This window comes from Patiria miniata, unplaced genomic scaffold (genome assembly GCF_015706575.1).
Source record: "Patiria miniata isolate m_02_andy unplaced genomic scaffold, ASM1570657v1 HiC_scaffold_6, whole genome shotgun sequence".
In the NCBI taxonomy this organism is placed as follows: Eukaryota; Metazoa; Echinodermata; class Asteroidea; order Valvatida; family Asterinidae; genus Patiria; species Patiria miniata.
The window spans coordinates 21,106,542-21,134,245 of NW_024037073.1; the positions used below are offsets into that span (position 1 = coordinate 21,106,542).

The 27,704-nt window shown below is 41.4% G+C and overlaps 1 protein-coding gene across 3 annotated transcripts; it reads right to left on the reverse strand.

Moving 5' to 3' along the window:
- LOC119742916 (centromere/kinetochore protein zw10 homolog) lies at positions 1 to 27,704 on the reverse strand. 3 transcript variants are annotated; one of them, XM_038219175.1, is made up of 22 exons: positions 27,600 to 27,704; positions 25,666 to 25,862; positions 23,709 to 23,816; positions 22,086 to 22,166; positions 21,806 to 21,871; positions 21,379 to 21,514; positions 21,107 to 21,184; positions 20,884 to 20,963; positions 19,045 to 19,222; positions 18,178 to 18,257; positions 17,718 to 17,781; positions 17,060 to 17,133; positions 15,173 to 15,292; positions 14,285 to 14,409; positions 13,655 to 13,736; positions 10,481 to 10,612; positions 9,196 to 9,288; positions 7,988 to 8,098; positions 7,387 to 7,505; positions 4,269 to 4,416; positions 3,645 to 3,951; positions 1 to 2,467 (listed from the first exon to the last, which is right to left on the reverse strand). In XM_038219175.1, the coding sequence occupies exons 1-19, from the start codon at positions 27,637 to 27,639 to the stop codon at positions 7,401 to 7,403; spliced, it is 1,950 nt and encodes a 649-aa protein (XP_038075103.1). In that variant the 5' UTR covers positions 27,640 to 27,704; the 3' UTR covers positions 1 to 2,467; positions 3,645 to 3,951; positions 4,269 to 4,416; positions 7,387 to 7,400. The 3 variants fall into 3 exon arrangements, with proteins under 3 accessions (XP_038075103.1, XP_038075102.1, XP_038075104.1); XM_038219174.1 differs by lacking the exon at positions 4,269 to 4,416; XM_038219176.1 differs by lacking the exons at positions 4,269 to 4,416; positions 27,600 to 27,704 and adding an exon at positions 27,457 to 27,522.

Sequence of the window (27,704 nt, forward strand, 5' to 3'; positions counted from 1 at the left end):
TCTCAAGAAATTTGTTATGTATTGAAATCAAATTTTATTGAGTGTTTTGTCGTCATAGGTTACACAAACTGTTTGAAATTGAAGAAGAATCGTCAAAAAATAAAAAATAATTTAACCCGAACATGTTACCATGTTAAGCGTGAAAAATACAATGCGAAGTTTACTCAACTTTCATGACACGAGCAACACACTCGGTTTCCAAAAAATAACTCTAGAAACATCTCTTACATTGAATTGAAATTTCATACATTGATTAAAGTGGATAGATAACGCAAATCTGTTGAAATTGGAGGGGAATCAATTAATAATTAATACAATTATTATAACCGAAACAATGTAGCGTGTTCAGCGAAAAAAATGGCAATTTAGTGTCAACTTTCACGACACGAAAACAACACACTCGTTTCCAGAATATAACTCAAGAAGTATCTGCTGCACTGAATTTAAATTTTGACTACTATTTAAACTAGACAGATAATACAAATTTGTTGAATTTGGAGAGGAATCGTTTATCAATACAATTATTATAATCGAAACAATGTAGCGTGTTAAACGCGAAAAATAAATTGCATGGCAAAATTGAGTCAACTTACATTGAACAAAACCAACAAACTCATTGTGGAGACGATATCGTAAGTAACATTTAATGTAATAAAGTAATAGTGTGATTAAGTAATAAAGTCATTGGTTGTCAAACAATAAAATAATTTAACCAAAACAATGTAGCGTATTAAGCTTGAAATATACACAACAAATTTGAAGATTTGGACAAATTGACTGATCTATTGAGAAAAAAAATGTCATTTTGAACCGCTCTCCCCCAAATTTTCAATGCAATGTTCGGTTGAGAAGCACACGGGTCCAGAAATCCAATTAGAATGCGTTTAAATGTCCTCTAAGCATTTTTTTCCCTGCAAGTTTAAACAATTTCGTTTTTGTTTTTGCCAAAATCGAAAAAAAAATCAAGGACCCAGCTTTAGGCCTACAGTAATATTTAAATGTTAAAAAAAACCCCAAAACTGCTGACTTTTCTCTAAACGACAAGTATGTACACCTGATAAATACAGGAATCACAACAGTGTTCATATTCGTTTGCCTCAGCACTCTGGATATTTATTCCAGCTGATACATATATTCTGATACATGTGTATTGAAACGTTTTACACAACATACACAGATGTAAAACAGTATACATGTACACTCGTGTTCAATCTAAGATCAAATCTGATTCTTTTCGTTTGAATATAAAAGGTAGAACAATCACATAAATTCACATCAGCTGTTTTGTACATACAATGTACATAACATACAGGGATTTCAGGAATACACTGTAATTTTGAAGCTTACCTTGGGCAAAATAAACGAAACTATCTGGCAATTTAGAACAACGAAATTATGTTTGAAAAATAGAACTCTTGCACTTATTTCTATAACTACAAATACTCATTTACTGCAAGTTGGGTTACAAACTGAATATTATTTTAAAATAGGGACTTCTGTTGCTCGCTGTGCACAAGCCTTGCAAAGAATGACCACGGTTGCATTGGCGAGCTCATGCTGGCATTTGATTGGCCAGCAGCAGGAGATGCCGAGCTCTGATTGGGCAGCATATCCACCTCATCAGACTGCGAGGACTGGTACCATGCCTCATCGTCACAGCAACTGTACAACAGATAGGTGGACTCTGGGGACCTTACCTCTGGGATCTGACTAAATTCAAATCCTTGACGTTGGGATTGGTTTATCATGTTGACATGTTCATAGCCTGGTTTCCGTTGCCACAACCCAGTCGTCGATTCGAAAGCGGCATTAGAGGCAATCATGTTCCCCGTGTTGTAGGTGGGCATAAGAGTGCAGGACAAGTCAAGGGGTACAGACTCTTTGCCGACTTCAAAAGCAATGGCCGATGTTGTCCACTACTGGCTCGGAATCACTGACTGTTATTCCACGCAACGCATCAATTCCACTGCTGCGTTTTCTCTGTTGTTTGGAAGATTTTCAATTCCGTAACGGGTTTAGAGCATGGGGCTGGGTCAAACAATCTTGAGAGTCACCGTCACATTTGTTATTACTGTTGTTGTTGTTGTTTACAATTGCCAGGTTGGATATTGTAGCACATGATTCATAGCCCCGTCGACTTTGAATGTTGGGCTGTGTTTGTCTCGACTGGCGGTTGAGTTGTTCTTGTGCTTTTTACTTTTCTCAGCATCCTGCATGTGACATAGCTTCTTCACGTTAATCATCGCTCCTCTAGATCCATGCCCTGCCCTCCCCTTTCTGTGTTTCTGCCTCGTCTTACATTTAGGCGGCGGCACGCTTGTTGTAGTCGCTGAGCCTGTAGCAACTCCAGCTGCAGGCGTAGATGCTGAAGCAAGATGCGTTTCTGGATGTCCGTAGGAGGCTTCATAGCTCCTGAAGAATTGACGCCACCTGCAGTCAGTGAAGACTGAAGGAGGGATGGTGGAACCTAGACAGAAATAAAAAACAAATTTATAAAAGTTAAATAAAACAGATTTTTAATTGGCTTGAGAAAAATTTTGAGGCGCGCCGGGAAGTTTGGGTAGAACAGGCAGGGCTGTTTCAAGGAAGTAACAGGCAGGGTGGTCCACGGTGGTATCGGTACAGGGATTAACAGGCAGGGTGGTTTGGGGCAGTACAGGGATTAACAGGCAGGGTGGTTTGGGGCAGTACAGGGAGTAACAGGCAGGGTGGTTTGGGGCAGTACAGGGATTAACAGGCAGGGTGGTTTGGGGCAGTACAGGGATTAACAGGCAGGGTGGTTTGGGGCAGTACAGGGGGTAACAGGCAGGGTGGTTTGGGGCAGTACAGGGAGTAACAGGCAGGGTGGTTTGGGGCAGTACAGGGAGTAACAGGCAGGGTGGTTTGGGGTAGAACAGGGAGCAACATGCAAGGTGGTTTGGGGAAGTACAGGGAGTAACAGGCAGGGTGGTTTGGGGCAGTACAGGGATTAACAGGCAGGGTGGTTTGGGGCAGTACAGCAATTAACAGGCAGGCTGGTTCGAGGCCGTACAGGGAGTAACAGACAGGGTGGTTTGGGGCAGTACAGGGAGTAACAGGCAGGGTGGTTTGGGGCAGTACAGGGAGTAACAGGCAGGGTGGTTTGGGGCAGTATAGGGAGCAACATGCAAGGTGGTTTGGGGAAGTACAGGGGGTAACAGGCAGGGTGGTTTGGGGTAGTACAGGGAGCAACAGGCAGGGTAGTTTTGGGCAGTACAGGGAGTAACAGGCAGGGTAGTTTGGGGCAGTACAGGGAGTAAAGTCCGGTTCATACTTCATGCGAATGCGAATGCAAGCGAATTTGACATCATGAAACATTCGCTGCGAAATTTGCCCCAGTTGAAATGTGTTAAACTTTTGCGAATTTGCAGCGCGAATACTTGCCATGACGTCAAAGATTTGCATTCGCTTTCGCATGAAGTATGAACCGGGCTTAAAAGGCAGGGCAGTTTGGAGCAGTACAGAGAGTAACAGGCAGAAGGTTTGGGGCAATACATGGGAGTAACAGGCAGGATGGTTTGGGGTAGTACAGGGAGTAACAGGCAGGGCAGTTTGGGGTAGTACAGGGAGTAACAGGCAAGGCGGTTTAGGGCGGTACAGCTTTGGGTTATTAACCAAATGCTTACATGGTCATACATCCTGCGGCTCGTATCAAACTCAGTCAATTGATTTCCACCGACCAATGGCTGAACGGCAGGCGACGTCACAGTCATGACACAAACCGACGGCGCGTGGGCGGTGGGTTGAGTAACAACTGACAATCTATGGGGTGATAGGACACCAGCTTGCCGGATACCAGTTACAGGCGCTGCTGTCGTCGGGTTGTTCTGGTGAGCAGACAATCTGAGGCAGGTGCTATGTTGTAGTAACTGTGCCGTGCCTGGCATCACGGTGTTGTTGCAAGTGATGAGGAATTTGTTGTTGCGAGCTTGTCTAGAATAAAAACAATTTGAAATGTGCTATTAAACCTGTTTTTAGTTGTGATGCAAGGTCCCTAAAGAAAAGGCCTGCCAAATCTTTTGAGCGACATTCTGCTTGTAGATTTCACCAAACAAACAAAAAGGAATCCCATTGAAGCTCCTGTAAGCCATCGATACAATGAGTTTGTAGAAATTAAGCATTCATTTGCCTTCAAATTTGTATTTTATAATATCTTGTGCTTTCTGAAATTTGTTCTCGCATGGCTCTCGCAAGTAAAACACAAAATACACAGTTCTTAAAGGATGTTTGTGTGGATGTTTATAATCGACTTTAAATGCTCTTTCCATTTGATATTGTTTTGTAGCCCAATTTGGCGTATTCCAGGCCGTAATGTCCCTTTAATATGCTGTACATACAACTGTAGGGTGTGGATGGGCATAAGTTGACGCGGGATGATTTGGCTGTGACAAATGTCCGCTGTGTTATGTAAAATCAAAAGTAGAAACCCAAATATGAAAATTTATCTTCAATCAAACTTAAATCATTGATCCTGATTGGTCGATCCATGGCAACTATTATTAGTTATGGTATTATTAGTTATCCCGCGAGTGCGAGTGGAACACGGAATAATGCAGTGTGTCTGTGTCCCACATTCGGCTGAGTGGTATGTGGGACACAGACGCACTGCATTTTTTGTGTTCCACGCGCGTGAGCGCGATAACAAATTTATCTTTAAGCAAACTTGAGGCACAGTAAAAGATGAAACACACATGCCGCTGTACATGTTCGTATGGAATGGCGCGCGCATCTTAAAATAGTGCAATATGCGGAGTGGACCGTGGCCGTGCTACATGGTTATATGTAGCACGGCTTGTTGCCATGGATTCACCAATCAGGATCGAGGATTCAAGTTTATTTGAAGATAATATCTCATATACCATTGTCCATATCACACTCTGCCTATCATATGGGCCTAACCATCGCTGAGAACAGACAGTTATCTAAAATACTACATCCGTTTAACAGCTGTGAGTTGGCTGTTGACTTCATGCATATGCTCGGGTACACTACATATGTCTGTGCATTACTTTCCCCTGACAGAGCTGGCACTCAGGCACTCCCTGTGACCTATGGGTTCTATGCACGACAGATTCCACAAACTGCACTTTGAGGGTTGAAAAAGAACAGCGTTTTTTTCGTGGTTTTTCAGCACCAATGGAGACACAATACATTGAACAGCTCAGTGGAACGATGTCAGCTATAAATTATTAGCCCAGGGTTCTCCCCACGTACAAACGTGCGTATCGGCCCGATACGCTGGAATTGTGGCCCGATACGCCGACAAAAATGCCGATCACATTTTTCAGCCCCCGATACGCACAATATAATTTATTACACAAGCCATTAAAATGCACAACATTATCGTTTCATACGCCATTATTTCATCTTGACATTCAAAATCTTGACAAAAATCCCGTATTTCTGATGCTGCATGTGTGATCAAAATGCACACGATGACGGGTCTTTCGCGACGACCGCCAGCACCCAGCTATATATTAGCGCATTCAGCATGGTACATACTCCTAGAACTATGTAGTGGAGCCTCATAGGTTCAGAACCCCGCAAAATTGTTGTCGGCACAAAACACTAATTCAGTACAAAAACGTCCATCCCAACCAAGCCGTTTCCCACAGAACCGCTGCACAGTTTGCCCCTAAACTCCGTACAATACCTCATGACATTCTCACGTTATGTGCACCCAACAAACATCGGTGGATTCTGTCGGTTTTTCGGCAAAATGATGGAAAATATGCCTTTTCCGCACTGAGCCAACCTGACACTTGAAATTTGCACGCGCGCAAAATGATCGCAGTCATATTCGGGTTCGATAGCTAGCTAGCTCGGAGCGCGCCGCGGGGGGTACGTACTCGCACTTGTACGCATGCGCATACTATCGTTCCGCTCCTACACCATAACCCCCGCGGCGCGCTCCGAGCGATCGGACCGAAAATGAATGTGATCATTCTGCGCGCGTGCAAATTTCAAGTGTCAGGTTGGCTCAGTGCGGAAAGGGCATATTTTCCATCATTTTTGCAAAAAAAAAACGACAGAATCCACCGATGTTTGTTGGGTGCACATAGCGTGAGTATGTCATGAGGTATTGTACGGAGTTTAGGGGCAAACTGTGCAGCGGTTCTGTGGGAAACGGCTTGGTTGGGATGGACGTTTTTGTACTGAATTAGTGTTTTGTGCTGACAACAATTTTGCGGGGTTCTGAACCTATGAGGCTCCACTACGTGGAGCCTCATAGTTCTAGGAGTACATGGTACACTGGTTCCCTTCGCGTGCTAACAGTATCAATGCTATGATGAAGGACCAGTGACTACTGCCTTGTACGTGCATACATGATGATTTCGGCCGAAGTTGGATCGTAAAAACACCAAACAAACATCGATGGAGAAAGAGAATTTCTGCAAATTAATTCACAGAACGTGATCTCTATTTTCTGTGTATGTATTTTCCATTAAAATGACGAGATTGCAAAGCTCGAACGTATGGCGAAACATCGTACGCGTAGCATGCTTCTTAGAAGCAGTGGTGCAAAATTTTCAGCCACATGGGATGGGCCGTACTCAGTTCAGTAATGCACACTGATGCTGCGCCGTGTCGGTGAGCACAGCGCGATGTACAGCCGGCCAGACTGAATGTTGACGGCGCCAGGGGCCATGATGTACGTTAAACATATTGTGGAATCAACTACCTCAAATATATTTTTAATTAGGTGAGACAAGTTTTAATCACTTTTGATGGTCAGTCTTGATAATTTTCGTGGTGCAAAGGAAAATAATCCAGGCACAAAACTACATGATTCCTTGTTCAATATGCTCCATTCAATCAAGTGTTTTTATTCCTCCATGATTCAATCAGCAGCCCAAAAAATTGGCGAAATAATTTTTCCGACTTACCGACGCTATTTTGAAAGGCATGTAATCGGAAGCAAAAGTGATATTTTTCTTCACCTTAATTTCTTAATTTGAACTTGCTTGTTAATATAATTCATACTTTCTAGATCAGGAAGGATTCTTATTCCTCCATGAACACAGGTTTTGAAATGTTGATTTTTTTTTTTAAGTTAAAAATTTTGATATAATTTTTTCTTTAATTACAAAAAATATCACATGATCTCCTCTAAATTTTAAGGGAAATCTTCCTCAAAGACTCCCCAGATTTGCTCTAAAATGCACCAGAGAGCCTCTAAAGTTCAAAATTTTTAGGGGCCCTTAAGCGGGCCCCGAACCCCATGCCATGGCTTCGCAGGTTGGTGAATCACAACAAAACTTCCCCCACAGGTTTGAAAAAATCCTGGGGAGAACCCTGTAGCCCTTAAATTTGGTCCAGTTCATGAAATGGTGGCAAATGATCCTATATGCCTTGAACTCAGCTTACTTTCCCGGCTGGTCCTATCTGATTTTGGCGAGCGCTGTGGCTCGTCTGTCGGTGTTCTGGAAGATTGCCCGGATCAGGCTCTTCACGTCACTGGCGCTGAACACCATGGCGAGTGGTCCCTGGAATGATGGAGAGAAACACAGTCTCAAATGTTTAAAGAACAACTAGACAAGAACAGGAGTTCCCGACCTAAATAATGTTTTAAATTTTAAAGTTGAACAAAGAAATTGACTGGAGCAGGGTTTGAACCTGCGACCTCGGGATTGCCGTCTCAGTGCTCTACCAACTGAGCTATCCAGCCCACTGTTGGTGGTTTGTCAACGTCTTTGTTCAAGGGGTGCTAGTCAGAAGCCGTAAACCCACATATGCCATGTTGCCAGGGATCACGCCCAAAGTCACGATGCCAGCAACGTTAGCAATGCTGCAAACCTACAAATACCAATGGGGACCTGCCAGCATAGGGCTGGATAGCTCAGTTGATCAAGCACCGGAATGGCAATCTTGAAGTAATAGGTCCAAACCCCACTCCAGTCAATTTCTTTGTTCAACCTGACAGAATTTTACTGCTTAATATTTGAATCCTATTGATGTCGTATCTCACCTTGCCCTCCGCCCACCTGTCAACAATATCTTGCATGCTGGCGTCTAACATAAACAGCAACTCGCTGAATGACGTCCACTGATCAACGGTACTCTGTACCAAAACTGGTTCCTACGCATCAATCAAAATACCAAAAGTCAAACATCTTTACAGTAAAGAATACATTTTTAATTGTCTGGAAAAAATAACGAAGCATTCAAGTAATGTACAATGGTGTTTGTATCAATCATGCACAACGCAGATGGCACTGACACACACATCTTTCTTAATGCTATGGAGAGTATATTACCAGGCATGTAGTCGAGTCTATCACAAGTCCCTGCAAGTCCATCACATGTCCATCACATGTCCATCACAAGTCCTCCGGTCCAAATTCAACTCACAAGTTATTCAAATGAGCTTTGACAGAGGCATTCCCTTGTTATTGTTCATCTATTGTTTCTTGTGATTTGACTTGTGACTGGACTTGTGTTTTCCTCACTACTGCACTTGTGATGGACTGGACTTCATCCCTCGTATTCCTCCTTATGAGAATATGTAACAACCCTCTGGAGAATGCTTCTGTAGTTTTCATTTAACAGTATTCAGTTAAAAAACTAATGTATCATTTTATCAGTTGCTACACAAATTGTGTGCCATGAAATGATCTGACACTTCTTTGGATGATTATACAAAATGTACATGAAATATTTGTGAGGCATTCTGGCAAAAATGAGACGGAACTGGGCACAGGCCAAAGTGGAGAAAAATGAAAAAAAAGGGGGGGGGTTGATTTTTGCCCTATGTTTAGCTTTATTGATATTGATTATTTTTGATATGCCTACTACATATATTTTAAAGAAATAGTACAAATATCACAGACTAAAAATGGAAAAAATAATTGGCATTTTTCATTTTCACGAATGCAAAACTCAAAACTTTAAAGGCCTTTTTCTCAGTTTTTTACTTTTTTGACATGTCAATAAATGCAAACTTTAAACAGCCATAACTTGTCCACGGAATGTCCGATTGAAGTGCAACAAAGAGCATTGTTAGGAGAATATTATTCTCATTCCTAATACCAGCAAACCCTCATTCCGACCTCTGCCCAGTTCTGTCTCGTTTGGCCAGAACGCCTCACATATGAGGTGCATCCGATATACCAGATACGTCAGTTTTTGGTGGGATCAACAAATTTGGCAAAAGCATATGAGTCAGAGAGAAAATACCTCAACTTCTCCTGGTTTGATCAAGTGTGGAATTCTGTCTTGTAGTCCCGAGAGTAATGAATGTAACTGCTGCGCATCATCAGCTGAGATGTCCTGAGAAGTTGAGCAAAAAATTCTCTAACCAATTTTCTCTAAAATTTCTCTACCCAATTAGTGGCAGTATTCCACAAGGATATCACAGACGAAACAAGTGCGAGTGCACAATAAGCTCTGGTCACCTTGCATGGAAGTCTTGCATGAAATGATTGTGCATACAAACTAGTAGGGCCGCCATCCTATGCGAAAATAACGAGCTGAAAATTGACCAAAATAAGCCCCCAAAGTTTCCCATAAAAATAGCGCGCTATACTCCACCTGCCTTTAACATTACTGCACATTATCTTGCCTCCATTTACAAAATTTTCATAAACAACTTTACAAATTGTTTTGTTGAGTATTTCATTGTTTTTGTTTGCTAAAATTTGGTAGTTACATTTTATGGGAAACTTAGGGGGCTTGTTTTTGGTCAATTTTCCAGGGACAGACATATATGCAAAACAGACGCGCATGCGCATCGATAGAGACAAACCCCGTTTTCCAGTAATGTTCGTCAAGAGTGCATTTACTGACGACGGCATGGCATTTGGTCAATTTTCGGTCATATATATTTTGTAAATTTTCGGGGACAGACCATAGACATATAATAAAACCTAGACACAACATTACCTGCTTTTATGTTGTAAATTCTGTGAGCAAAACGGGCTGCGCCACGCAGCTTAATTACGCGATGCGCGAGTGTCATGCATGGCTTCGATTTACACGCATACTTTATACCTAAAAGATCCTATAGCGCCGCGTAGCGCCGTGCCTACGGCGCTTTTGGATTTTTGCTTCACGCGTTATTCTATACGCGCAGCATTTTGCTCACAGACGCAATAGCAAATGTCGTGTCTAGGTTTTCTTACATGTATATGTCTATGGGACAGACAGACAGACAGACAGACAGACAGACCAACCGACCGACCACCAAGTGACATGTAGACGCTCCTGCCACAGCTTAAAAATAGTCACTAAAACATGTTGAGTTAGGAATTTTGGCAGCCCATAGACTCCTTGCACAAGTACCAGCTCCACAGTTACAAAAGGAGGATTCGGGGAGACCACTGGAAGGGGCAATCTAATGCATTGCCAACGGCGCCTGACGCCCATGCCAAGACGCCAGAGGTTTGTACAGAATTCAATCAGTTGTGTGTTCTTGCACCATACATGCATGAAACAGTCAAATAAATGTTAAGGATCTTCGCACCTCTAGTGACGAGACTTTCTCCACAATGTGCATGAGTACCGTGTTGATGAGTGTAGACATGGCCTTGGTGTAGATGTTACTGGGGAGGATGTCGGTCCAGACTCGCTGGAGGTGACCCAACTGGTGGACAACCTGCAGTGGGATAAAGACAGGGATGAGATTGCCAATTCAAAAAGAAAAGGTCTGAAAAAAATGGATATTAGGTCTAAAAGATGCATTCGTTTTGAGACCGTTACCGTAATTTTCGGAATATAAGCCGCGCGGCGTATAAGCCGCAGTGCGCAAAAATCTGCAAATTAAGATTTGAAGTCAGCGTATAAGCCGCACCGGCGTATAAGCCGCACCGACCGCAGTGGTTTCAATTTTGTAGGGCCTCCAAATTCTAGTCAAAATGCTCTGAACCAGTTCCATTTACACTACGAAAGCTATAAAAAGGACCACAAAAGTTATATCAAATCATTCACAGTTGATACTCTTACAATAATACAAACAAATATGGAAATTGATGATGAGAAATAAACACCGGGAATTACTGCCGGCTGCCCCGTCCGGTCCCCGGCCTTAAACGTTAGCGCATGGCCCAGCAGCTAGCGCCGGCAAATGATAACATTTTCCCCCAGCACTTGAGATATATGTAACCCACCGTGTGTTGTCTGACTGGAGCGTTACAAATCTTGCTTTGGGGCAACAGGTGCTGATTTGTTTTGTCCTAAGAATAAACAGGTCCGTTTTTACAACAAAACGTATCAAATTGTTGTGATTACTAACGTCAAAATTCAAGTTGCGATCGTAACTTTCTTCGAAAATAGTCAACACGATGCTGAAAATTTTATGGACGAATCCATTCATTTCGTAAGGGGTGATTTGAAGCCCCTGCTTTGAGTTTTACATCGTTTCTTGAATACATTTCAAGAAAAAAATTATATTGTGACATTGAACAACTGATTATTGAATAGAGAAATATTTGGAACTCCATAAAAAGTATTAGTTATCTTTTGTTCTGTTTTTAAACAGCAGAAATATTGGTAATTATTGTTCCCAAGAAAGTACACCCCTTTATTACAACAAATGGTGTGGTCTATGGGAAAGGCATGCAGCATGCATGCAACACTGCACTAATAATCATGTACAGCCGGTTGTCGATGTCGATGTCAAAGAGACAGCTTTCGCAAGCCATACTTTTTACCGCTCGGTACCTTTTCGTTGGACGTGCTTTCGGTTTGTTTATGACTTTCTTAATTGGTGATTCATTTCAGCAACAGATCTTTCCTTATACCATTACATTAAATATACATTTGAATATCATTTTTATTCTTAACGGCTCGGCGTATAAGCCGCGGCTTATATTCCGAAAATTACGGTAATGTCTTTCTCTCAGATATATATAAGGTCTGATTTCAAAAACTTCATTTTTATCAATAAAATGTAAAATTTGAAAATTCTTATGTGGAAATTGAAGTTCTTGATATAGTGGGGCAGATAGGGCAAATATTTGGGGCAATTGTGCCTTTGATGATACAAGCATGGCATTTGGCAAATAGTCAGAATATGTCTTAAGAAAGATATTTGGTTACAGGGTCATTGCAGATTTGTCCTTTGAAAAAATATAGGTAGAAATTTTCAGAATGGCTGCCATTGCTTGTTATTCTACCTATATTCTACCTATAAGGACAAATCTGAGTGCCTTGCACAAGGGCACACACACCATAGCCACAGACTGGACTCGAACCCACAACCCGCAGAATTACCCGCAGACCACGAATTCAATGCTCCAGACCACGAGGCCACAGCACTCTACATGGCTACAATTTTGTTGGAAACAAATAAAAAGACAACATATCGAACATATACATGTATTTGCAAATTATATTGCAATGTCCAAATTAAACAAGTCAGGTGTGTTTACAAACACAAATGCCCCGCAACCGTGACTGTTCCCATGACATAACACCACTCTTTTAACATCAACTTACATGTACCTTAGTCACATGGAACATTCATGGACAGCATTAGTGTCTTCTGTAGGTTTTATATGAATTAATCCCTAATCCCTATAATCTCAGAATAAATACAAGATTTCTATTGTTTTAGCCACTGTGAACTTGACCCTTGACCTTTTGGCCCCAAATTCAATAGGCTTCTTAGATTACCAAGAACAATCCACAAACCAACTTTGAAGTTCATATGTTAAGTATTTCTCAAGTTATCGCGCTGACAAGATTTCTATTGTTTTAGCCACTGTGAACTTGACACTTGACCTTTTGACCCCAAATGCAATAGGCTTCTTAGGATTGCCAAGAACAATCCACAAACCAAATTTGAAGTTCACATGTAAAGTATTTCTCAAGTTATTGCGCTGACAAGATTTCTATTGTTTTAGCCACTGTGAACTTGACCTTTGGCCTTTTGGCCCCAAATACGAAAGGCTTCTTAGGATTGCCAAAAACAATCCACAAACCAAATTTGAAGTTCACATGTAAAGTATTTCTCAAGTTATCGCGCTGACAAGATTTCTATTGTTTTAGCCACTGTGAACTTGACCTTTGGCCTTTTGGCCCCAAATGCGAAAGGCTTCTTAGGATTGCCAAAAACAATCCACAAACCAAATTTGAAGTTCACATGTAAAGTATTTCTCAAGTTATCGCGCTGACAAGATTTCTATTGTTTTAGCCACTGTGAACTTGACCTTTGGCCTTTTGGCCCCAAATGCGAAAGGCTTCTTAGGATTACCAAGAACAATCCACAAACCAAATTTGAAGTTCATATGTTAAGTATTTCTCAAGCTTGCTGTGAGTGGGCCGCTGACAGATATTTCTGGCCTCTCTCCCTGCGTGTGTATCTGTCATCGGATCGGAGTACCCAAAACTTTGACGTGTATACACGGCCTCTGGCGCAAACTGGTTAAAGCAGGCATGCAATTTTTCCTTGGATCCACTGATTTCCTCGTTTTTTTACTTCTCATGAATACCATTACAAATTGAAAAACAATGTACAAAGTCATGTGTGGTTCAGAATTTCCTCGTTTTTTCAAAATTCCACGTTGCATGCCAGTCAAAGGTACATGGGAACATTTGCTTTCTGTGCATTTTTATCTTTTTTTGGCTCAACAAGCAGACAACAGTGAAATTCAGAAGTACCAAATGACTGTTTGAAAAAGTCTAGAAGTTGACTCACCAGACTATCTCTGTGGTATGTGGGTACGACATCACAAAATATCTCAAACATGTTTCGCACTGTGTAGAACAGCTGGATGGCACTGCAAACATAAAAATAAGACATTAGCAAAAATGCTTTACACTACGTGGGTTAAAGTTGAATATATTGCGTACACTGACCAACAAAATGTTCAACACATTTTAATTTGCTTAAACAAAAGGCACGTTTGCTTTTTCACATGATTTGGGACAAGTGCGGCCAAGTGGTTTGGGTTCGTGACTCATGATCAGAAGGTCATGGGTTCGAATCCACCTGCTGGCCCCATGTTTTGACCTTGGGTAAGCCACTTCATCCCCAATTACCTCTCTCCACCCAGGAGTACAAATGAGGTACGGGCATTAGCTGGGGAGTAACCTGTGATCTGGCATCCCATCCAGTGGGTAACAAAAATTTTCTCAGCCGTTTCATACCACTAAAACCAGCAGCTTGAGGCGCTTGTACATAACATGCCTTTGGCTCGACCACGTTGTAGCTGCTTCTTACCAATTCAGCTTCTTCTGCGAGTAAGGATGATTAGCTCCCCACATTTATTTATTATTTAAGCCTTCTAGAACACGTAAAGCCAGATGGACACATTTTCCAACTCACCATTGCGGTGTATTACTAGCAGCTTCTTGTAATGTCTGGTAGGCTAGATTAACAAGACACTCTATGCTTTCACTGACTGCACACTCAGGCAGTGCAAAGATACCCTCGCTCACGTGGCACTTGTCCTGAAAGAAGACAAGGAGAAAGAATTTCAAATTTTTCCTTTTTTCCAAAACATCATCTTGAAAGCATGCTCCATTTCATGCAGTGTCAACTTTAATCAAAGGGTTTTCTCAGAGTGCACTGTCGAATACCTAAAGTTTTTCTCAATTTTTTGTTGTTACTTTGCACTTAAGTTATTCAGTTTACCATTGCAAGTGTCCTAATGAAAATACATATTTAATGGTTTCATATTATATATATTTTCAGTACGATAACACACATTTCAATTAACCCTAACCCCCTAGGCCCTTTTGGCTAGGAACCATCCTTAATCCTGCAAAATCCTCCCATTGCCACCATGTAAAAATTACATTCGGCCTTGATCCTCCAAAATCATTGGTTATGTCTTGAATTGCTGCAGTGGAGGGGTGACCATTGCCTCAATCCTTCGAAATCCTCCAACAATCACTGTTAATGGGTTGAGGCAGTGCTGATGACGTTCAGAAGCAGTGCGGATGAAGTCAAGCATATGAACATAACAATGCCGGGTACAGCCTATGAACTTGACCAAATGCTTTCTGCAAAATCAACCCACACTTTTTTTGCCATTCAGCCTCAGTCCTCCAAAATCCTCCAAACCGCCTCAAGGATTTTGGATGATTGAGGGGGGGGGGGGGGGGGTAGGGTGAACGGTTTCAAACTGCAAGAACTTCTCGAAGAAAGATTAGAACGACAAAATTGAATCCACTTTAGTCTCAAAGCGCACAATTTCAAACAAATTCGAACCTTGGTATCTTGTTTTGGATCTTTGACGTCCTTGTTGTCAACCTTCATTGTACCGACTCTCTTTGTATTGTGCAGCTCTCTCTTCATCAGCTTGCGGGCTTCAACTATCAGCTCTTGACACTTCCCAAAAACGAAATAAGATTAGATTTAGATTTAGATTTATTGATTTTCACACCAATCGTGGCCCTGAGGCCAAATTAAAAGTGTGGTACATGAAATGAACAAAAAATACAATAAACCAAAATAAACCGAACATAAAAAAATGTCAGGGGTGTAGTCGAGTACATCACAAGCTAATCACAAGTCCAGTCACAAGTCCAGTCACAAGTAAATCACAAGTCCAGTCACAAGTCCATCACAAGTCCAGTCGCAAGTCAATCACAAGTCCAGTCACAAGTAAATCACAAGTCCAGTCACAAGTAAATCACAACTCCAGTCACAAGTCCAGTCACAAGTCCATCACAAGTCCAGTCACAAGTCCAGTCACAAGTCCAGTCACAAGTCCAGTCACAAGTCCAGTCACAAGTCCAGTCACAAGTCCAGTCACAAGTCCATCACAAGTCCAGTCACAAGTCCATCATTAGTCCAGTCACAAGTCCAGTCACAAGTCCAGTCACAAGTCCATCACAAGTAAGTCACAAGTAAATCACAAGTCCAGTCGCAAGTAAATCACAAGTCCAGTCACAAGTAAATCACAAGTCCAGTCACAAGTCCAGTCACAAGTCCATCACATGTCCAGTCACAAGTCCAGTCACAAGTCCAATCACAAGTCCAGTCACAAGTCCAGTCACAAGTAAATCACATGTCCAGTCACAAGCCCAATCACAGGTCAATCACAAACCCAGTCACAAAAAGTCTCCAGCACAAGTCCAGTCACAAGTCCAGTCACAAGTAAATCACAAGTCCAGTCACAAGTAAATCACAACTCCAGTCACAAGTCCAGTCACAAGTCCATCACAAGTCCAGTCACAAGTCCAGTCACAAGTCCAGTCACAAGTCCAGTCACAAGTCCATCACAAGTCCAGTCACAAGTCCATCATTAGTCCAGTCACAAGTCCAGTCACAAGTCCAGTCACAAGTCCATCACAAGTAAGTCACAAGTAAATCACAAGTCCAGTCGCAAGTCAATCACAAGTCCAGTCACAAGTAAATCACAAGTCCAGTCACAAGTCCAGTCACAAGTCCATCACAAGTCCAGTCACAAGTCCAGTCACAAGTCCATCACAAGTCCAGTCACAAGTCCATCACAAGTCCAGTCACAAGTCCATCATTAGTCCAGTCACAAGTCCAGTCACAAGTCCAGTCACAAGTCCATCACAAGTAAGTCACAAGTAAATCACAAGTCCAGTCGCAAGTAAATCACAAGTCCAGTCACAAGTAAATCACAAGTCCAGTCACAAGTCCAGTCACAAGTCCATCACAAGTCCAGTCACAAGTCCAGTCACAAGTCCAATCACAAGCTCAGTCACAAGTCCAGTCACAAGTAAATCACATGTCCAGTCACAAGCCCAATCACAGGTCAATCACAAACCCAGTCACAAAAAGTCTCCAGCACAAAACCAGAGTCAGTAGAGCCAATTTTTGAAAACCAGGATGTTGTGTTCATTGGAAAGGCCATTGAATGAGCTTTTCAATGATGTGTAGAATACAGGAATCCAACAAAATCTGATGGAGTTATCAATTATTTTTAGTTCCCATATTTTTAACAATATTCTATGTATTATATAGGCTGTAGCTCAAAATACAGCCGAGTGACTTCCAACTGTTTTCGTGCTGGAGGGTCTGAAACAAAGTTTCAGGAGGGAACACACAAACCAAATGTTGCCATTTAAGAAATGTTCAAACATCATATTGAGAAGTAACTAATATATAAAAAAAAAAATTCACCTTTTTGTTAGCAAAGTGGACATTGACATCTCTGGCGTAGGTCAGCAACGGAGAAGCAGTTTCTGCAATAAACCCTGAATAAGAGAAATTCTCTGCTGTTTAAAATATTTAGCTTCAAGGCAGTATTTTTATTTCATTATTTATATGAGGCTTGAAACGAACCAGGATGACAGCAATAATTTGGAAATTCTCCGGCGCGCCCTCATCCAGGCATTTTCGCTGGAAACTCACAGTTGTCAACCACTCAACAGAGCGTAGTGCGCGGTACCGTTGAACAAAGACGCCCACGCAGCAAGCATGCAGCGCACAGCAGCGCACAGCAGGCCAGGTATACGCGCACTGTTTTCAACAATTACAATGGCAGCTTCAAATAGTTTGACGAAAAAGGAGAAATGAAGACAGTGTCTTGAATTGTATTTCTTGCGAATCAAGTCAGCCTGATATAAATAATATAAATAATATTGGATGGCTTTTTTAGGGGGGGATACAAGAATATATTGCACTCACTATGACAATATTGCACTCGTCTTTGACTCGTGCAATATTGTCATAGCTTGTGCAATATATTCTTGTATCCACCTCAAAGCCATCCAATATTATATAAATATTTCTTCCATATGATTATTTGTTTTGGTTGTTGTTTAAACTGCTGACTGACCTGTTTTCCGGAGAGAAGCTTCAAATCCCTTGGTAGCCGTGATGACAGCTTTGTATTCATTGAGCTAAAATGGTGAATATGATAAAATAAACAAACAAACAAATTTTATCACACACTATTTCTGTAAATACATTTTCAAACATGAATATTCACTACACAGCATTAAATGTGCAGACTTCTTTCTTTTTTTATTCATATACACCACAAAATCACAAGTGAATTTGATTGTTTCTACCAAATTGGCACAATTCCATCACTGAAAACCTCCCGGTTTGATTTTCAAGTGTTTAAGTTTCTAGAACACTTTTTCCAGAAATTTTCCACGTAAGATTTTCAAATAATACTCTGCACACAATAAACGTTAATTCGGATATTACGATACACACGACAAAACATTACAGAAATGATGCTGGATTGTTTTTACACATAAACCCCGACAAAAGTAATCCTGTGTGGCTACCTTTGAGCTGCTTGTGGGTATCGAGTGCACCAGACAATGTGTGATGATACACTTGGACAGCTCTGGCCAGACGTATTCTCCTGTAAAGATCAAAGAAACATTTGGTTACAAACCTAATTTACGTGTCAGACGAACAAAATGAAACAGCACAATCAATTCACTGCCTATGTTGCTGGGATGCAACCTCTATCCTGCAAAATCCTCCAACTGCCTCCATGCACAAATTGCACACAGCCTCAATCCTGCAAAATCCTTCATTATTCTTGAATGTGGTCCTTGGAGGGGTGACTGCTGCCCCAATCCTGCAAAATCCTCCAACTGCCTCCATGTAAAAAATGCATACAGCCTCAACCCTCCAAAATCCTCTGGTTTTTTTTGAATGTGTATGCATTGTTGATAGAAAACGTTGGCACTTCCAAGTCATCATGCGGTCATTCCAAAATGCGCCCGCGTCTAGCAACGTGTGCTCTTTTTGCCCCGTGAACAAGATGGCGTATATTGCTATGAAACAAGATGGTGTATATTACCATGAAACAAGATGGCGTATATTACCATGAACAAGATGGCGTATATTACCATGAAAGACCTTATTAGAAAGCTTATTATTTAACTACATTTATTTAACTACATATATTTATATTACACTATGTAAACTGTTGCTTATGTATGTACATGTATGAATGGAAAACAAACAAACAAACAAACAAACAAACAAACAAACACCCCAACAGACAAACAATAAAGTTGATTAAAGTTCCCAAAGTGGCTTGAAGAATGAAAATGTATACAAAACATATGGACAAAATGTGGAAAGGAAAGACAAAAAGGAGGAAAAAATCTTAGCAACAACAATGAGATGGTCCCTACCTAGCATAGCCTTCAGCGTTGTGTTCTCATCTCCGTTTTTACCCTCTGTCTTGAGGCTAAGTAACGGCCCACTCAGTGCTTTCAGTATTGCCAGTGTGCTCTTGTACACAGCTACGGGATCGGACGGCTCCTCAGAGCTCTTGGGTAGCACCTTGAATCCAACGGTGGTGGACTGCGACTGCAAAGAAGATGTTAACACATTCATTCACTAAATGCACAAAGAAACCTTTGAATCTAAAAATTAATGTGGCCTGACGTTGCGAACTTAGCAAGTTCTTCTTCAGAGGCTAAAACAGTTTAGCCTCTGAAGAAGAACTTGCTAAGTTCGCAACGTCAGGCCACATTAATTTTTAGATTTATATATTTCAGGTCCATCCAGTCAGTAAGCAGTTTGCAGCAGTCTTACTTTTTTTCACAAAGAAACCTTTGCTTAGGAGTGCCCTGGCCTTGTGGTCTGGAGCATTGAATTCGTGGTCTGCGGGTAATTCTGCAGGTTGTGAGTTCGAGTCCAGCCTGCAGCTATGGTGTGAGTGCCCTTCGGCAAGGCACTTTGTCACTAATTGCTTCTCCCCACCCAGGAGTAAATTAGGTACCTGTGAGGGCAGAGATGGCTATTGTGATTGATTTTAGCTGCTTTGCGCCAAAACGGCAGCACCGAGCTATTTACTCCCCAGGGAGCTGAGATGGTATTTGGAATGTTTCATTGGCCCAATGAGCGGGGTATTAATGATGTAGCGCTTTATATATTCAACTTGTTATTAGGAACAACAGGTTATCAGTCGAAATGTCATTGCTTGGGCTGTTTCCCAGCTAATTTTTCACTTACCAAATCAATTTTCTGAGCAATATTTTCTGCTTAATAGCAGCTCTGCGAAATTTGTGTTTAACACGTTATTCTCTGCTAGCAGAGGATGTGTCCACTAAAGGGAGATCATAAGCAGTCAGTGTAGCAGGGAGCTTACAATTTATGTTTACAATTTATGCTTACAATTTATGAGACAGGATTTGCTTAAATTGTGACGCAACAATAGGCAGCATCAGCAAATCTATGCCTTGAAGCAGCGTTGTAATAAAGTAAGCACAATTTTCTCAACTGTAGCTGCTGGCAAAACCCGACTGAGAAACTCACACCCACGTGACCCAATAGTGTACTGGGGATGATTTCACAAAGACGCGTCTTAGGAAAGGTAACTCATCTTAACTCGTACTTGTCCTAACTTTCTTAATAGCAACGCGACTGAACTCGTCTTTAATTTGTATGTCGTCTGGAAATCATTGGCATTAAATACTAGTGTTGGCCTAGAGTTATAGTTTCGTGGAAGAAAATTGCTGTAAAACAGATTTGAGAGATTTCTGACCCGTGGGTAATTTTAATATAAAGACCTAGTTGATTTTGGGGGGCAAGAACGACATTTATTGCGTCATTGTTCTGGGGAAAGTTTGTGTTCTGTGCAAGCATGGAAAATTAGTTTCAACGACTGTTTCGTCAAGCGGTAAAAACAAACATGAAACAGCAATCAAATTGGTAGTTTTGATTTGTTTTGATTAGTTTTGATTAGTGAAATCTGTCTTCGGACGTGTCTAAGCTAGGATTGATCATACAGCACGGACACGCCTTAAGTCCTAAGATGAGTCGCAAGAGAAAACTAGTCACGTGAAATCAGCCTCTAGGCTGATGAACTGTAAGTCACCCAGCTTAACTTTTCCATGCCCAAACAAACGCTGTATATTTATGAACTTATAAACTTGTATAATTTGTATAATATTCATTTCTTCTTGTTCTTGCAAAAGAAACCAAAATGCACCTGTAAATTAAGACTTAATGGAGAATGACAGTACCTTTTTAGCTGCGTTAATTGCTGGTGCAATATTTGACAACGTCACAACTGGCTTCAGAATATACTCCATCAGTTTCTTTCCTGAAAATGGAAAATTTAGGAATGAAAGGATACAATGAGCGAATGTGATGTGATACATTCCTTTTGTCAATGCATTTTTGGTTTGTCAAAGCTCAGTTTTGAAAAACAGTCACTAAGAGAAGACAAACATTTAAGAAACTCACCGAAAACTTGCATTTTGCTCTTCAGAATTCCAACCTGGCTCATGGCATTGACAGTAACTGCAGCATTTTCACTGTGAACTGGTGAAAAAAAGTGTAAAACAAAATTTATTCTTGGGTGGAAAGAAACAACGAGTGACAAAATATCATGCGCACGGACACACGCACCACGACCCCAGGTTGGACTCCAACCCATAACCTACAGAATTACCCACAGATCCTGAAAATGATACTCCAGCCCACATGCAATAGCGTCCCACGACTTGCTGACCTACCGACTTTGAGTTGGACTTGGCTGACGTTGGTCAGGGTGACGGGTTCTTTGGCATGGGGTATGGTCCAGACAGTCATGGCAGACCAGGCCTCTCCTAGATGATGCAACAGCGTCTCTTGGTTCACTCGCAGCTCAGACTAAAACGGTGAAAAAACTCAAATCAGCAATGTCTCTTTCTGGCTGGCAAAATTTAACAACGTCACCCCAACTGACCTATCGCCGTTTGCGAGTTAGCCACGCCCCTTTAGACAACTCTATGGAATTTTTTGTACGCTACGGTTTGTTTGTCTCAGATTATGCGAGTTCCGCGTCAATTCATGAAGCTGAATGGACACAACTCTAATGCCATTCTAACAAGATAGGTCAATTCACTTTCTGCATCCTCACTGGCCTGCTGCAAGTAAACAGACAACGGATAAGCTCCTTACCCTTAGAGCCTTGACAATTTTCAGCTCACAGTATCCGTCTTCAATGAGAACGTCCAAATCAGATTTCTGCAGGAAAAAGAGAATCAAAATACATATGCCAAGTACAATTTGATTACAATGGATTCAAAGTTTACAAATCATAACCTGAAATTTGTCATTTTAAAAGCAAACTTCTTACAGATTAAAACTTTGCATTCCTTTTCAAACAAACTGAATTTGGAAAATGTACACCAAGTCTCATTTTAAATTGATTGGAAAGTTACTTTCACTTGTCTTTTACCAATTCATTGATGGCATCGGCTGCTTGCAGGAACTCACTGTTCTGGACGAAGCTCTGAAAGTCTGTCAGTAAACTGTTAACCTGTCAAACAAAACGGACGGACAAATCATTAATTGTCAGGAAAGCGTGGTTTCTTGAAATGAGGAGGGTGAATGAAATTAAGATGAACAAACTGACTTGTTAATAATGATTTTTTACGTCCGACCGTAATTTCATCCTCTAAATTGAGTCTACACCATGGAATCGCAAGATAAAAAGGTGGTGCTTATAACGGCGATTGTGTTGTGTTTAGGTCAAGTAAGGCCCGTTCTAGACACAGTGCTATTGCCGTGCTGAACTCAAGTAATTTGACTTCTTTAAATTCGGCCCGGCTATAACACGGCGTTTAGCACCATTTGGTTCGGCAAATTGACTTCGGCACGTCACTATCCTTTTGGCTCAATAGGGCTGCTGCGATGTTGTCGTTCTGTGTGGCAGCTACACAGTACTGTTCTAAACGCCGAGCCATTGCCATGCAGACCTCAATTCAATTGTAAGTTGGGGAAAGCATTTTAGGAATGCGCATGCGCACGATACCCTCTCTCGTGTCCGCATCACATTGGGTGAAATTGGCGCAAACAGTTTGAATGTTTATTAAACTGCTTAAACTGCTTTAACCTGGCCAGTTACTCCAGGTTCATTCAGGTTCAACTATTAGGTTTGGCATTTAGAGTTACTGCCGTGCTGTAGACGAGCTAGTGCTGCAATCCTTTTAATAAAGTTCGATGCCGAAGTAGAAAGGCGTCCAGAACGGGCCTTAGAGTCAAGAGTATGTTGGTCATTTCCAAATGACTTCTGCAACCTAAGGCCAAAAGAAAGGCTCCGGGTTCTGATATGGAGCTTGCCCCAAAAGTGGTGCGGCGACACATTTTTTTTCCCTCCCAACATTTTTTTTCTTAAAATGTCGGCTGATGTTGCAGATGATGCTGTGTTCACCCTTAAACTCTCAAATATGTCTTTCAGAGTGGAGCTTGAGGTGACCTATGTAAGGCCACAAGGCTTCAAAATTCTGCAACCACTTACGATCTCACCGACACGAACATTCTTTGGGAAATTTGGACAGTCAAGACAAAAATCAGAGAAAACGGTAACGTCAGACCTTACAGCGACATTGACATCATGAGCTGCCAGGCTGGTCATTAGTCTGGTCCCTTACACATTGCGCTAATTAAAAAGCGTTTACAGTCTGGCTTCCAGATGCACAATTACAAAATTACAACACCGTCTGCAAATGGTGCCTCACTAAATATAGAGCAAAATAAATGATTTTTTTTTACAGATTTGAAAAGAGCACAATCTCAGCATTACTGCTGTGAAAACCGCATGCTGGTACCACATTTAGTTCAAAACTTATGGAAGTCGGAACACCAAGAGAGGTGATGAAGTGATGTGATGAAGTGACCCTATTTTGGCCTGAATCTCCAATTGAAAGTTCCCGACAAACGACTCATTTAGCTTGATCGCATCACATATGGTCTCAACCCTCACAGGTAACTATTTGTACACCTGGAGAGAGACAACTGCGGTAAAGTGTCTTGCCCAAGAACACAATCACCTGTCTTGTCATACAGGGTTGATCATTACCTTGCATAGTGACTGTAGCACATCAATGATAGCGTTAGTTTTCTCCAACTGTCTGGTGAGGTCATGAAGATCACTGGTGGAGCTGTTGAGCTGGGAACTGATGTCTCCCTGAATGCAAAAAAAAAAAAAAGATACCAAATCGACTTCTTTTGACAATAAAAAGTAACATCTTAACCAGCTCGTGTCGGATGACGTGATAACACCCACTGGCTGTTTTATACACAGGCAGGGCTGATAGATTAAGATGTCAAAATTGCCACAACTTGCTTTCGGGTGACGTCTAAACACGTTAATCCCTTTTGCTTTTTGTACACACATACATAGTCTGTGAAGCGTCCTGCTTTTTTTTTTTACCAAAGTGAGGACTTTCCAATGGTTTCTTTTGGTAAAAATGTTTTCTTAATTTAGCACTCTTAATTTGTATTTGTCAAATTTTGTGCATTCCTTCAACTTCTGTCAGCAAATTAAGAGACAAATTTCACATGAAGGAACCATTAAAAAGTCCTAGTTTTAGTGAAAAAAGGGATTCTTGGGTAAAAGAACCCCCACGCCAAGTATCAGGTAGAAATATTTCCGTGAAAAAAAAATACCATCATTTTACCAATTTTTGTGCTCACATTTGTATGGCCCTTAGCAAGGAGTTTACTCCAGTGCGTGGCCATAGAATAGGCTAGGTTTTTACCAATGGTGCATTAAGTCAAAAACCATTGCCACAGACAACAATGCCTGTCTCATCAGACACAGCCTCACATACCTAGTCTAGGAGCTAGACGATGTTATGGTCGGACTCAATTACCTGCTGCAATGATAACCCGCCATCGCAAGAGGTCGCAAGAGGTCGCTATCAAAACCAACCAATATCCCCCACCATTGGAACGTCTAGGCCAACTCCTAAAATCTCTCCCTCTCCCCCCCCCCCCAAAAAAAATGGGGGAAGTGCGCATGCGCTACTTCCGCAGGCAATTACTGTTCATTTTCAGTCCCACACAAACTACACACAACAAAAGTGCTGACCAGTGAAGTTGCACAAACATCTTGCTGCATCTTTTACGTTACTTGAAGACATTTGAAAGTTTTCTTGGGAACTACTATGAATTTTTTTTAATGCGCGCTGCATATATTAGGCCAAAGGTACGTGCACATTACACAACCAGTAGGAATTGGCCTATACGTTGTTCCGACGGGTTCGTGGGTGATATTGGTTGGTCAGTGGGTGTGGGTTTATCACTGCAGCAGGTTATTGCATATCAAACCATAACAATGTCTAGCCCTAAGCCTCAGTCATACATTCACTGTTTGCAGCTACAGCTATCCACAGTTTAGAATTGTGATAACCGTGGGAGTACTGTATTCATCCTAAATATCTGCGTGGTTATCCCTCATCTTCCTTTGGTATTCATGGAGGGGCTACGGAACTTTTAAACTGTTCCAAACGTCCGTGGAGAATCGTCATGAAAATCAATGCGCAGTGAAACCCGGGGACATCCATAGAACAACTGTACTAATTCGTAGTGTTATTTGTAGCTATTCGTGCATACTCTTGGAGATTTGTAGCTCATTCGTGGTGGAATCTCTACGAATTCACTACAAATGTCCTACGGTTATGCCCAGATATGCTAGAATTCTGCTAAGGTTGTACTACGAATATGACTATGCTTTATTTGTAGGAGAACCTTGGTCATCCGTGGCCCAATCGCAGACAACTGTGGCATTAACATCATTATTCTTGGTAATACTGTCAATATTCATAAACAATCCGTTCAAGAAACTGTGGTGTATTCGTTGAGAAACCTCCGACAGTTGTGGCTATCCGTCCTGAAACCCTAGTGCATTCTTAGAAAGTCAATTTCTCCACCAGTCTTGACGGTTAATTGTGATCAATTGATTCTTGGTAAACCGTGGATATTCGTAGGTCCAAACGTGAATGTGTTACTGGAGCCTTAAGACTATGACATACCTTGATCTTATTGCTGAGAGTCTGCATCTCAGTGGACAGTGTCTGCACCTTGTTGTGTAGCTCCTGGGTGGAGTCCCTGGTGGGTCTGTAGTTGGCATACTTCTCGTGTACGGCATGGTAGATTTCACCCTTGATCTCATCAATGTGAGTTGATAATTTGCCGATGCGCGTCCCCAGGTCTTCCTTTTCCAACAGATCTGGGCAAAGAATTACAAAATATTGGTGAGTAAAAAACACCAAAACCCAATTTTCGAATGAAGTTTTGTCTGTAGCACTTTTAAACTCTGGGATATAAAAACCCAATCAATAAGCTTGTGGACTTGTGACGGTTAATACGGCACGTATGTTTCAGCCGCTCATTTAGTTTGCGCGTATGCGCACTCAAAATATGAAATACTGATAATCAGCAAACATGGATGCCTGCAGTCACAGTTTGAACCACTGAAGTATCGGTCAACATCACACTCGAAGTACTTTGATAAATTTTTCTTTCCACGTGGACAGGAATTTAAGGCAATCAAAGTCACTTTTGCAAACCTTAGCGCTAAAAAACAGAGAGTTTTTGTTGCAATTTTTTTGTTTTTCCGTGTCGTGTAGTAGGAAAGTATTGGGTCACAAATTCAAAACAGGCGACAGTTTAGGGGATAATTTTTCAGTTTTGCCGAGTAATTGTAAACTTGTCTTCACTGAAAAATGGTAAAGGATGCCACGGAAAGTGCGATGTATAAATATCATTTAAGTCGGAAACTGTTTTAATGAGAGAAGTATTAAAGGTCTTACGTTATACGTTTTTTTTTCATTGAATGTAACGTAAGTGTGCACGTACCTGTACACAGACCCTGGAATTTGGCCAGTTAACATGGCTAGCCACGCGCCACGTCGCTCCGTTTGTAATCTTTCGACGCGTTGGAAATGTATGCATTTAATTGAAACGATTTACAACTGACTGGTTCCCGGCCCAGAAATGCAGTTAAGTACGATCATAGAGGGCACTGGGACCAGTGTATTTGTGCACGAAGCTTTCAAAATGGGTTTACTCAAAAAATGACGATTTTTATAAGCTACAGGTTTCCTTCTTACATCAAATCACCTGTAAAATGAAAATAATCTATCATCCTTTTCGATGGTACTATGGCTGATCTAGGTAAACCCGGCAAATTGTCCAAATGTGTAAACCAAACTCAAAAGCAAACGATGATTTTCCTCTTCATTTTGTACGTTTTTTGTCCATAATTAGTGTTTTTTTAAATATATTTGAAAAGGTATTTAGCGCCGTTACCACACTGTAGAGACAATTTATATCTTTGTTCACTTGGTCTACTGACAATTTTTGGTTTGAATCATCTTTTAAGTACGTTTGAGAAGGATACATTTTAAGACATGAAAAACAGACAATCGCTCAGTGCGTCGTCTGCTACCGCTGTTTGCAAGCCGACGTTGCGGAGAAAACCATTGCGCATGCGTGAGAAGATGAACTAAATGCACGCACGGTCTATGGGGCTGAAACATACGTGACGGAGGTAGGCCTTCATGGCCTTGTCCAGTATTTACTGTAGTGTCACATTTATGGGGCTAATGACGTCATTGGTCATTGCCAATTGTTCCAATGGGTCAAGAAATATCAGAATGTCAATTTTGAGTGTCATGATTTAGTCAACTGTTTTGGTGAGTCTTTCCCTTCTTATGTAGGAACAGGGTCCTAATACTAAGGATTACCGGGCGAAGTGACCGACACCCGTTCTCATACTTTTTATCACGTAACCGATGCAACAATAATGATCGAATATTTACCAACCAAAAAGCGTTTCAAATACTCGGCCTACATAGGAATTAAATGCACTAAGTTTTTATTTTTCCTACAATAATCCCTGGAACTGTATTGAGAGAACCTTTGTCTGAAAGGTTAGTTTTATTGGAAAACAGCTGAGTTTTACCCGTGTTTGCGAGCAGAACATCGGTGACAAGGGACGCCATCTTGATACTCGGATCTGCCGCCGGTACAGCGCCCTCTAAAAAAATCTTTTGAGAGTGGCGTTTCT

What these genes read in the sequence shown, in the direction of transcription:
- LOC119742916 (XM_038219174.1), bottom strand. Translation starts at nt 27,639, where the DNA reads ATGGCGTCCCTTGTCACCGATGTTCTGCTCGCAAACACGG. An exon ending in AAATTGTCAAGGCTCTAAGG is followed by an intron (nt 21,515 to 21,805) that starts GTAAGGAGCTTA and finishes TCACCGTTTTAG; the next exon opens with TCTGAGCTGCGAGTGAACCA. An exon ending in GAGCAAAATGCAAGTTTTCG is followed by an intron (nt 20,964 to 21,106) that starts GTGAGTTTCTTA and finishes TTCCATTTTCAG; the next exon opens with GAAAGAAACTGATGGAGTAT.